The sequence below is a fragment of the Procambarus clarkii genome, chromosome 25 (assembly GCF_040958095.1).
Source record: "Procambarus clarkii isolate CNS0578487 chromosome 25, FALCON_Pclarkii_2.0, whole genome shotgun sequence".
Lineage (NCBI taxonomy): Eukaryota > Metazoa > Arthropoda > Malacostraca > Decapoda > Cambaridae > Procambarus > Procambarus clarkii.
The window spans coordinates 31,116,587-31,129,832 of record NC_091174.1 but is presented as its reverse complement, the minus strand read 5'-3'; the positions used below and the strand labels follow the sequence as shown (position 1 = coordinate 31,129,832).

Below are 13,246 nucleotides of genomic sequence, written 5' to 3'. Positions count from 1 at the left end.
GGCAGGAGAGGGGGGCAAAGGCAACCCACACTGGTCCCAGGGAGGTGTATGTGAGCCCCTCATCACGACAAGGAGGCACCACGGAAGGGGGGATTGGATTAAGGGTCTTATGACTTACAATCCTTTTGAACAGTCAATGTGGTCTAGCAGGTTAAGTACTGGATACACTAAGGTGCATTAAACCTTGGCCGTCTGGATTCGAGTCCTTCATGGATGAGGAGTTTTCTGTTGCATGTTGACTTGGAGATCATTCAAGCTTGTTCGCATTTGTGTTACTCACGTGGCCCCACATCCGAGGTGATTCGATGAAATATGTCCCCCAAATTGACCACCGAATGGTTGTTGAGGATTGTGTTAATGGTCTTACAACTTCCAGTCCTTTTGAACAGGCAGTGTGGTCTAGTGGGTTAAGTACTGGATACGCTCAGGTGTATGTAGCCCTGGCTATCTGGGTTCGAATCCTTCGGGGATGAGTCGATGAGTGGTGATTCAATGAATTACTCAGTTGTCATTTGAGGTTGTGCTGGAAACAACCTTTTAGTACTGCAACAAAATACGTTTTTTGTACACCCAGAAAAAGTCTTAATTGAACTAGTTTAGTTGTTTTTTGTTGGGTGACACTGATGAATAAATACGAATGTTGGTTGAGAACAAAATGATTTGATTATCAGGAAAATTTCCTTACATATGAAAATTGTTAAGGTGGATTTGTTGACAGTGATGGCGAGGAACATTCTTCCGGAGAACGAGAAAACATTCATGTATGGTGATTCCATCTGCTGGCATTAAACCCAACATAAATATGTTGCCATTAAATTCTTATCATCAACAGCCCCCAGCCATTCGGCACTTGACAGATTTCGATACAGAGCAATGATGATTGAAACATTCATAGCTCAATCATCCATATCATAACCTGTCTGTTGAGAGACAGGTTAAGCTGGAGACTGAGGCATCAGCACAGGTTGCTGGTTTTGAATGAAGAGACGGTCTGATTCATCAAAGGATTACATCTCACAAACTTATGAAAAAATATACACCAAAATGCAATTTTCATAACCACCAGTCAGCGGAAGCGTGGCTAGACACCCATAAAGATGCTAAAGGGCGGATGAACTTGTGTTAAGTCAACGGCCATTTAGTAACCAGTTTTTAGGCCTCTTGGGATTGATTCTGGTTAAACAAACACCAATGTACCATGATTAACTACCCCATTTTAATTTTTTTAATTCCTCACAAACGTAAATAGGGTCGTGAGGAAATGTTACTCATTATATATATTAGGAGAATTAAATTAATATGAAGGATAAACTATAAATTCTCCAGTGACAGAAGGTGATTTTCGCCATTTATATCACTGTCGGTAGCTCCCCCCACCCCCACCCATTTTTTTCCTTGGCAATAACTTTTTTCTTGCATGAATAAAGAAAAAATCCTCTTACGACATACAAATATGTGGCTTCTGGAAATTTTGAGCCATAAATCATATCTCTAGCATCAGTGGTTAGCAAGTGTTATGTCTCAACCTACCAGTTCAGACTAGAATGCAGTGTGAACTGGTATAACTTTTTAGTGAGTTGACTAAGATTAGAATTTGAGCGGTTTCGTGATATTGGCATATTCTGCTCCCTGTGTGGACTTTACCTCTGAAGAGAAAATTCAGGACTTAGTCAAATTTCATGGTTTATGGACTTTATGAGATTCCTGACTGCCCAATTTCCAGTCACTGTAACTAACGTTTGAAGACGAGTAAACGACTGCATTTATCAAGCCATTGTGAAATTTAACTTTCGTAGAGAGTTCTTAACTTTGTCATAATTCGAGTCATTGTGGATTTGAGTAATTTGAGAAGAGTTTAGACTTTGTCATTTGCCAGTCCAGTTAGTACCTAGTTTTTCTGAAGGCAAAGTGATAGTTCACTGCCTTATTAATGTTTATGCTGATACATTATACCCCTTTCTGGTTATGTAACGTCACTATCGACCATGTTCACAATCTTTCAGCCTGTCTTGAGTTGACTAGTGTACCAATGTTGTTAGGTGATTTTTGCCAAGAGACATCTAGCTGCTATGACTTGTGCTTTATGTTAATTTACTTCACTGTTATTGGTTGTTAATATGAATAAAGAGATTTATGTATATAAGACGCAGTGTCATGTAAATAAGTTCGCCCCAGTAAATTGGTGGATTTTACTTAGACGTTCACTTTACCCTAGACCTATTTCAAATAAATTATTTGAGGCCAGGTCGCTCAATGATTTATTAGGGAAAGTTATATTCCATGATCCTTGCTGTTGATCATGACGCGAAAGCGAGTTATGGCCATCCAGGCCATTTTGACCCCATGTGGATGCATTCCGAGTGGTTGCAACAATTGTGGCAATCACCCTAAATCAATATACGCACACAATCTCAACGGTTTTCCTTAGTTTATCCCTCCCTTGATAAGAAAACGAGCCATGTATTCTATGGTAATCACCTTAAACCCCAGGTCGAGTTCCTTGAGTGTTGCCCTGATGATACGGGTGAGTAGATTCATCCTCTCACACTCCTGGAAGGCCACTACCACGTATGGCGTCCGCTCCTCTACCTTCCCGGTTATGTCGGTCATGTTAAATTCTTCTGGCAGCTTCTCCAGGATCTCGTCCAGTGTCTGTTTCACCTGTAGGGCATAAGGCAGGTGAGAGCAAAGATAAGAAGCGAGGTTACACAGGGAAAAGCATTTACCACAATCGTCTGTTTTGGTAATATGGGAGTACTTGATTATTTGGGAGATGATTATTTCTAGCATTAAAGATAAAAATATTGTTCTGGACAGATAAGGTATGGATATGAAAAATTATAAATTTTCTTCAAGTGTTAAAGTGTGCATATTAAATAATATCAAACAATAACATTATAGCAAGAAATAACCAATCATAGGTCAGAGAATTAATTAGATTTCATGAAAGCATTTTCACCAAATAAACATATAACAGAGCCAGCAAGGAACGAAAATATTATCTATGTGATCTTCATGAACAATGAAGAAATAATGAGGGAACATAACAGTTTCAGATACTACATACTCAGACCACAAACTCACTGAAGTTCAAACTATCGTCAATACTCGTAACATGTCCACAAGAACTAACAAGCGAGAAGGACTACTCAACAAATTCAGTTTTAACAATAAGGATTGACTAGGGAAAATAATCACAAAACTTGCCAACATCCAACAGTAGTATCATCCATGAGTCTCTGGAGACTATGGAGCTTTGCTCTGGTTATCGGTCTGGAGTGGTCTTTCCAGGGTGCAAAGCCAAAGAAGGTTAATATGGGGGAGAAGCTGTCACCCATGCAGCAGGTCCCCCCTCTCCACGGTGCCGAAAGTCTCCAATGGAAAGGCAAACGCCAGTACGATTGGTTCCAGCGCCGTCACAGGAACTGTCAGAACGAGGTTGAAGGCAACAGCGAGCTGCACTTGGGGTTCCAACTTCGGAGCCCCTAGTGCAACTTTCCTTGAAGTTCGTAAAAGAAGGCACAGGGACTCCAAACTCGTAGACCACCATAATTGGGGCCGAAAACGGACCACCCCAGCAAGGATAGGAACGATCCCAGCCTCCCGAAAGAGAGCTTGGGCTGCACGAGCATCAGGAGAACGTCCGAGTCTCCTCACCTACGGGTTCCAGACAGAGATCGTCACAGACCCCTTTCACCCGACGCCGGCTTCCTTCATGACCAAGCAGAAAGATGAGTAATATATATTAATTACAACAATTACTTAATATGTATATAAATATATATTATTTAATTAATATAATATATTAATTATTATTATTATTATAATAATAAAATTCATTAATAATTATTACTCTTCCTTCTGCTGGGTCATGAAGGAAGCCGGCCTCGGGTGAAAGGGGGCTGTGACGATCTCTGTCTGGAACCCATAGGTGAGGGACTTAGACGTCCTCATCGTGGGGGTTCGTGCCGCCCAAGCTCTCCTTCGGGAGGCTGGGATCGTTATCTGTCTTTATCGATATCTGTCGTTATCTAGCTTTTTTTCGAAGTCACACCTTCGAGACATCCTTTGCAAACGATACAAAAACCCAGTCCATCCTCCAAACAAAGACCCAAAAGGGATTCCATGCACCTACCAAACCCCCTGTTTATAAATGAAAATAATGTAGTACGTGGAACACTTCCAAGTACTACAAATACAAATAATTGCCAACAGAGCCTAAACACGTAACCTAACCTAACCTACGTCTATATATGCACAATATGCTAATATATTATAATATTAATTTATATTTGAGAAAATTTCAGTTTTGAATGAACAGCATGTAAAAATTACAACCCGTCCTCGACTCAAGTCCATTACATTCAGCGGTCAACCCCATACACGCATTCATAAATTTTAACATGCTGTTCATTCAAAACGGGAATTTTCTCAAGTATAAATTAATATTATAATATATTTGACTATTGTGTATATATAGGCATAGGATAGGTGAGGTTAGGTGTTTAGGTTCTGTTGGCGATTATTTGTATTTGTAGTACGTGGGTGAAGCATTTATAGCGTTGTGATTCGAACAAAATTCGTCAGTGAAGCACTTGTTCCGGATATGTTCGAACGTCAGCAGTTGTGAGTCGTGTGTAAACCGCTTTTCATTCATAAACAGGGGGTTTGGCGGGTGCATGGAATCACTTTTGGATCTTTGTTTGGAGGACGGGCTGGATTATTTGTATTTGTAGTACGTGCGTGAAGCATTTATAGCGTTGTGATTCGAACAAAATTCGTCAGTGAAGCACTTGTTCCGGATATGTTCGAACGTCAGCAGTTGTGAGTCGTGTGTAAACCGCTTTTCATTCATAAACAGGGGGTTTGGCGGGTGCATGGAATCACTTTTGGGTCTTTGTTTGGAGGACGGGCTGAAAAATTAATGAATATGTCTGTGGTTTCGACCGCTGTATGTAATGGACTTAAGTCGAGGACGGGTTGCAAGAAACAGAATGAAAACTGCTTCGTTGGAGACACTGAAAAGCTTCAAGACAATATGAGGTCTTCGCAACCCGTTCTCGCATACGACAGCCCGTCCTCCAAACAAAGATCCAAAAGTGCTTCCATGCACCCGCCAAACCCCCTGTTTATGAATGAAAAGCGGTTTACACACGACTCACAACTGCTGACGTTCGAACATATCCGGAACAAGTGTTTCACTGACGAATTTTGTTCGAATCAAAACGCTATAAATGCTTCACCCACGTACTACAAATACAAATAATCGCCAACAGAACCTAAACACCTAACCTAACCTAACCTATGCCTATATATGCACAATATGCTAATATATTATAATATTAATTTATACTTGAGAAAATTCCCGTTTTGAATGAACAGCATATTAAAATTTATGAATGCGTCTGTGGGGTTGACCGCTGGATGTTATGGACTTGAGTCGAGGACGGGTTGCATACGAAGATCCAAGCTCTTTAATCCAGCCGTCAAACCCCCTGTTTATGAATGAAAAGCGGTTTACACACGACTCAGCAACCCGTCCTCGACTCAAGTCCATTACATCCAGCGGTCAACCCCACAGACGCATTCATAAATTTTAACTTGCTGTTCATTCAAAACGGGAATTTTCTCAAGTATAAATTAATATTATAATATATTAGCATATTGTGCATATATAGGCATAGGATAGGTTAGGTTAGGTGTTTAGGTTCTGCTGGCGATTATTTGTATTTGTAGTACGTGGGTGAAGCATTTATAGTATTGTGATTCGAACAAAATTCGTCAGTGAAGCACTTGTTCCGGATATGTTCGAACGTCAGCAGTTGTGAGTCGTGTGTAAACCACTTTTCATTCATAAACAGGGGGTTTGGCGGGTGCATGGAATCACTTTTGGATCTTTGTTTGGAGGACGGGCTGCGACTCAGAACTGATGACGTCCGAACACTTCCGGAACAAGTGCTTCGCTCAAGTCCTCTGTTCGAACCCCAATTCTATAAATGTTTCATCCACGAACTTATAAATACAAATAATTACCAACAAAACAAATCCACAAGGGCCGTGAAGAGAATTTGAACCTACCTAAACACCTAACCTAACCTAACCTAAGCTAAACTAAACATACAATTTATATGTATAAGAATATTAATGTATATATGAGAACAAACCAATTTTTAATACACAGTATGTTAAAATTGATGAATGCTTCTGGGGAGGACAGCCGCTGCTTTAAACAGCCTGGTGTGAGAACGGGCTGGTCTTCGAAAAGGTAGTGGATAATTGCATAATGTTTAACAGTGATACATTCAAATCATGTGATTTCCTGTCTTGAATACTACTCGGTACTCACTTCCCCTTTCAAAGCAGGTGAGATTTCTGAAATAGCAGGAATACAGTGAACAAATGCAGCAAGCATAGACACAAAATGAACATAATAATAATTGATTCTCCCTCCCCCCCAATCCCCCTCACAACAACAATGCATACATGAGACCATTATAACAACTGATTGTAATACATAGTTTGTTCCAAATATCGCCTTTTAATAAAAATATTTTTTAAATCAGTCGTTATAGGTAATATTCTGATGCTCATCGGCGTGTTTCTTCCTTGGTGAGGGAGGAGGAAGGTGGTGGGTGATAACTATAACAGCAGTCACCCCGAGAGTTCACAGTGTAAGGTTATACAGCGCGTGCTCTCATGGCGTTGAGTCTGGGGTCCTTAAGCGTCAGTCCATATTTATATTTTCACAATGTGAAAGGCCAGCAAGACATCGAGAGTGTCCTAGTGGTGTGTGGTGAGTGTCCTAGTGGTGTGTGGTGAGTGTCCTAGTGGTGTGTGGTGAGTGTCCTAGTGGTGTGTGGTGAGTGTCCTAGTGGTGTGTGGTGAGTGTCCTAGTGGTGTGTGGTGAGTGTCCTAGTGGTGTGAGGTGAGTGTCCTAGTGGTGTTAGGTGAGTGTCCTAGTGGTGTGTGGTGAGTGTCCTAGTAGTGTGTGGTGAGTGTCCTAGTAGTGTGTGGTGAGTGTCCTAGTAGTGTGTGGTGAGTGTCCTAGTGGTGTGTGATGAGTGTCCTAGTGGTGTGTGGTCAGTGTCCTAGTGGTGTGTGGTCAGTGTCCTAGTGGTGTGTGGTGAGTGTCCTAGTAGTGTGTGGTGAGTGTCCTAGTGATGTGTGGTGAGTGTCCTAGTGGTGTGTGGTGAGTGTCCTCGTAGTGTGAGGTGAGTGCCCTAGTGGTGTGAGGTGAGTGTCCTAGTGGTGTGTGGTGAGTGCCCTAGTGGTGTGAGGTGAGTGTCTTAGTGGTGTGTGGTGAGTGTCCTAGTAGTGTGAGGTGAGTGTCCTAGTGGTGTGAGGTGAGTGTCCTAGTGGTGTGAGATGAGTGTCCTAGTAGTGTGAGGTGAGTGTCCTAGTGGTGTGAGGTGAGTGTCCTAGAAGTGTGAGGTGAGTGTCCTAGTGGTGTGTGGTGAGTGTCCTAGTAGTGTGTGGTGAGTGTCCTAGTAGTGTGAGGTGAGTGTCCTAGTAGTGTGAGGTGAGTGTCCAAGTGGTGTGTGGTGAGTGTCCTAGTGGTGTGTGGTGAGTGTCCTAGTGGTGTGTGGTGAGTGTCCTAGTAGTGTGAGGTGAGTGTCCTAGTGGTGTGAGGTGAGTGTCCTAGTAGTATGAGGTGAGTGTCCTAGTGGTGTGTGGTGAGTGTCCTAGTAGTGTGTGGTGAGTGTCCTAGTAGTGTGAGGTGAGTGTCCTAGTAGTGTGAGGTGAGTGTCCAAGTGGTGTGTGGTGAGTGTCCTAGTGGTGTGTGGTGAGTGTCCTATTGGTGAGTGGTGAGTGTCCTAGTGGTGTGTGGTGAGTGTCCTAGTGGTGTGTGAGTGTCCTAGTGGTGTTAGGTGAGTGTCCTAGTGGTGTGTGGTGAGTGTCCTAGTGGTGTGTGGTGAGTGTCCTAGTGGTGTGTGGTGAGTGTCCTAGTAGTGTGTGGTGAGTGTCCTAGTAGTGTGAGGTGAGTGTCCTAGTGGTGTGAGGTGAGTGTCCTAGTAGTGTGTGGTGAGTGTCCTAGTGGTGTGTGGTGAGTGTCCTAGTAGTGTGCGGTGAGTGTCCTAGTGGTGTGTGGTGAGTGTCCTAGTGGTGTGAGGTGAGTGTCCTAGTAGTGTGAGGTGAGTGTCCAAGTGGTGTGTGGTGAGTGTCCTAGTGGTGTGTGGTGAGTGTCCTAGTGGTGTGTGGTGAGTGTCCTAGTGGTGTGTGGTGAGTGTCCTAGTGGTGTGAGGTGAGTGTCCTAGTGGTGTGTGGTGAGTGTCCTAGTGGTGTGAGGTGAGTGTCCTAGTGGTGAGTGTCCTAGTGGTTTGTGGTGAGTGTCCTAGTGGTGTGTGGTGAGTGTCCTAGTGGTGTGTGGTGAGTGTCCTAGTGGTGAGTGTCCTAGTGGTGTGTGGTGAGTGTCCTAGTAGTGTGTGGTGAGTGTCCTAGTAGTGTGTGGTGAGTGTCCTAGTGGTGAGTGTCCTAGTGGTGTGTGGTGAGTGTCCTAGTAGTGTGTGGTGAGTGTCCTAGTGGTGTGTGGTGAGTGTCCTAGTGGTGTGAGGTGAGTGTCCTAGTGGTGTGTGGTGAGTGTCCTAGTGGTGTGTGGTGAGTGTCCTAGTGGTGTGAGGTGAGTGTCCTAGTGGTGTGTGGTGAGTGTCCTAGTGGTGAGTGTCCTAGTGGTGTGAGGTGAGTGTCCTAGTGGTGTGAGGTTAGTGTCCTAGTGGTGTGTGGTGAGTGTCCTAGTGGTGAGTGGTGAGTGTCCTAGTGGTGTGTGGTGAGTGTCCTAGTGGTGTGAGGTGAGTGTCCTAGTGGTGTGTGGTGAGTGTCCTAGTGGTGAGTGGTGAGTGTCCTAGTGGTGTGTGGTGAGTGTCCTAGTGGTGTGAGGTGAGTGTCCTAGTGGTGTTAGGTGAGTGTCCAAGTAGTGTGTGGTGAGTGTCCTAGTGGTGTGTGGTGAGTGTCCTAGTAGTGTGTGGTGAGTGTCCTAGTGGTGTGTGGTGAGTGTCCTAGTGGTGTGAGGTTAGTGTCCTAGTGGTGTGTGGTGAGTGTCCTAGTGGTGTGTGGTGAGTGTCCTAGTGGTGTGTTGTGAGTGTCCTAGTGGTGTGTGGTGAGTGTCCTAGTGGTGTGTGGTGAGTGTCCTAGTGGTGTGTTGTGAGTGAACGGCTGTGCATGCAAACCCAGCATGCACAGCCGTTCATATTTTGCCAACAACAAACGGCAACATGCGAAACAACATTTCCCGCTGCTGCGCCAAATACCGCGCCCCCAGTGCCGCCCACACCTACCCCCCAATCCCAACATGGGAACAAGGCCTCCACTCACGGCCGGACACGACAAAACAATACCCCATATACCACCTTAACCGAAAGAGACAGATAGCGAGGACAACGGCAGAGAGCCCGAAAAATGTCCACCACCCAAGAGTAAACAGGAGAGGTACACAGGGCCACCTCCTGACAAACCCGCAAATCTTCCAAGAAACTAGACCGAACCGAGCAATAAAAATTACACAAAGCATTAAACTCCCCTCCCATTTCCAACCCCTGACGCAACGAAACCCAGAACAACGCCCGAGCCCTGGTAAACACGTCAGGAATACCAACACCACCCTCCCACACAGCCAACACCAATGTCGAACGACGAACAGGATGGTAACGACCGCACCACACATACCTATATACTTGACGTTCCAACCCCAGAGCCCACCGGCGATCTAAAGGGAAGCACCGAGCCATGAACCAGACACGCGATAATACCTTGCAAATAACAAGCAACGCCCGCTGATATATCGTTAACGGGTGCGCTGACAACATCCCAACCACAATGCCAACACTACGAGAAACTGCACCCCAATTATAGTCAAAGAGCGTTCGTAGGAAGAGAACCAGGTGATCCCCAGAACCCGCAAAGAGGAGACCACTGGAAACCAGGACCACCACGCCCTCCCACACAAAGCGAGAGGACCACCCATCTACACCCAACATGGGAACACAGCACTCGGCCGGTACTCGGCCTGGTACTCGGCCGACCGGGGGAGTGCCGGTCGGCCGAGCGGACAGCACGCTGGACTTGTGATCCTGTGGTCCTGGGTTCGATCCCAGGCGCCGGCGAGAAACAGTGGACAGAGTTTCTTTCACCCTATGCCCCTGTTACCTAGCAGTAAAATTGGTACCTGGGTGTTAGTCAGCTGTCACGGGCTGCTTCCTGGGGGTGGAGGCCTGGTCGAGGACTGGGCCGTGGGGACACTAAAAAAAAAAAGCCCCGAAATCATCTCTAGAAGATAACCCATGATACCGGACTTAGCACGATAAACCCGGGCCCCAGTGGCCAACTCAAACCTCTCAACCACGTCCTGCACAGCCCAACAGAACCCTCAGAGGCCATGAACAGAACGGTATCATCCGCATAACCACTTACGGGCAACCGAAGACCTAAAGGCAACCAGGGGGTGGGGGGGGGGGGACCAAGGCACAAGCCTTGACCGCCCAAAAAAAGGCTCCTGAAAGAGCACATAAAGAAGCATGTAAAGTGGACAACCCTGCCGCACAGAACGGTGCACAGGGAAAGTAGCACTCAAGAACCCATTGATGCAAACCCGACTACAACAACGAGCGTACAACATGCGCACCCAACGAACAAACAAAGGCAGAAACCCAAGCTGCTCCAACACACGAGAAACAAAGGCAAGCGAGACACGGTCGAAAGCCTTCGATAAATCCAGGCAGTGCATCGCCGCCGACAAGCACAACTCTGACACATAGAGAAGCACATCCCAAAACAACGAATTACACTGCAGCAAAGAGCGGCCAGGAACACCACAAAACTGTTCTGCAGAAACAACAGACGCGACAACACCATGACACCGACTAGCTAAAACCTTGGACAGGACCCTGTAGTCCACATTCAACAAAGTAATGGGCCTCCACTTCGAGAAGAACCTTAAATCACCCAGCAGAACGCACCCCCGAAGGCAAGCCCGGACCACCTCCAAAAGAACACCCCCCAGCACATCCCAAAAAGCTACATAAAACTCCACAGGAAGGCCATCTAAGCCCGGCACCTTCCCGGAACGAAACGACCGGACCACATCGAAAAGCTCCACCAACAAAACATCGTCCACCAAATGATCACATTCCGCAGCAGACAACCCCGGAATGCACCCACTCAAGAAAACATCCGCAAGCGCGTCGTCCCCCTCCACCTTCCAATAGGGCGCTGCCAACTCTTGCCGAAGATAATGCACCACTCCATCGGTGTCTGAAACGACGGACCCATCCGGCCGCTGCAGAGCCGTAAAAAGAACAGTCACGCGCAGCCTTCACCTTCCCTAAAAGAATGGGAGAAAGCCATTCCCCATCGACATGCTCACTCACACGAGCACACACACGAACACCCTCAGCCCACTCATTCCACAAACCACAAATACGCTCCTTACACTCCGCAATCTCCCCAAAACAGTCAATCCCAGCATTCAACCGCACATACAACCACAAATGCCGTGCCTGCAGCAACCGCAGCAACCCTAACCTCCCGGCAGCCTCCCGCTTGGCAACCACCCGAAAAAAACGACCGACACTGCACCTTACACCACTCCCACCAATCCAAAATAGTAGGAAACTCAGGCTGGCGGGGAAGAATCCCGACCCACCAGACCCGAATCCGGTAGCAGAGCGGCGAATCCCCAGAAATAGTAAGTTGTCACAATTAGCATAACCCTCTACTTGGGTAGGTTTAGGGAAATTAAACCCTCTATTTAGGTAGATATTAGGGAAATTAGTAAGGGTCAGCAAGAGTATCAGCTGAGTCTGCTCACAAATAAATATAGTTGACTATTAACAGAGAATTATTTTAAATGAAATGATGATTTTAATTATGATAAATGAAATTATTATGCCTTATTTAAAGTTGAGGATGGATTAATGAGTCTTCAGTGACAAACCAATGAGTAGTAATTCAACTAGCTACAAGTCATAATGACCAAATTACTAGTCTCACTATCGACTCAGAGTCTTCCTTGATTTGAATGAATGAACATACTCAGTTCTCTAATATTAAATAAAATTTATCTAGGTTATAAACTTAGTTAAACTATGAAAATGTAAAATGAAGTCTAAAATGACTACTGCACCTCAGTGCAAATTTAAGCCATATTTAATTCTGCTTAAGAGCAGACAATTCCTCGTTTGAGGTTGAGGTGAACATAAACATGAATCACAAATGACAAAATCAGAAAAAGCACAAAAGTACAAAATTACAAAAATACAAAATACCAGTCTGAAGGCCTGACAACAAAAACATAACAAGAAAAACAAACACAATGCAATACAGTACAGAAATAAGAACAGTACAAGACATGAGGGTAACATTAGCTTGACACGCAAGCATGCATGTAAATACAATAAACCAAGAACAAAACAAAAAGGACACAAATCGCAAGCTACAAAATCACAAAAGCACAAAGGTGCACAATTACAAAGACATAAAATAGCAGCCCAAAGGGCCGACAACAAAAACCCAAATATGTGCACAAACAAACACAACTCCACAACACATAGTAAACAAATTAAATCAAATCACTTGAAAGGAGAACAAACCTCAATGGTAGGTGAATATTTATCAGGGAAATCATACAAAGGATATTTGTCCTTATAGGCGTCCCATATCACATACTTCATGTCGGTAGGGTAATGATGCCCCTGCTTCAGGGGGGGGGGGCGCATAAACTCAAGAATCACTAAATCAGATGGAAATGGCAGATCGCAGAGCTGGTTGACAGAAGTCTCATAACGAGTAGGTGTATGGCGAACCACTTTCTCCGTGGAAGCAGAAGATACTGAAGAAGCGTACATAGGCCGCCGCGATGGTAACACCACACCCAACACCGCAGGAGATGCAGAAGAGACGGCCAGAGACGGGAGAGGTGGCAAAACCTCCGCCGATGAAACAGGGATCGAAACTGGGAGCACAGAACCCCCTATGTACAAGCTAACTAAGAATGTCTGGCCCTATGTACAAGCTAACTAAGAAATGTTTGGGTCCATACAAGGTAATCACACTTATTAAGAGTAACAAGTACAAACTTAAGAATTTGTTAAGAGGAGAGTATATAAATGAACATTTAGACCACTTGAAGTTAGCTAAAATGCCTGTTGACGAGCTTGATGAGGAAGATGACAATGAACTTACCCAGCCAGATTCTTCTATTGGGACACCACCTACTGTGGTTGAAAGATCACTTTATGTACAGCCCCTCCCCCCC

General features: G+C 45.0%; 1 protein-coding gene across 1 annotated transcript in view; it reads right to left on the bottom strand.

The window, feature by feature from the left end:
* Positions 1–1,640: 1,640 nt before the first annotated feature.
* Positions 1,641–13,246, bottom strand: part of LOC138368501 (dynein beta chain, ciliary-like) — a 255,884-nt gene continuing 244,278 nt past the window's right edge. Inside the window, exons 27-28 of the mRNA XM_069331025.1 lie at positions 2,479–2,661; positions 1,641–1,646 (exon numbers count right to left, since the gene is read on the bottom strand). Coding sequence (XP_069187126.1) covers positions 1,641–1,646; positions 2,479–2,661 — 189 coding nt within the window. The remainder of the gene's footprint in view (positions 1,647–2,478; positions 2,662–13,246) is intronic.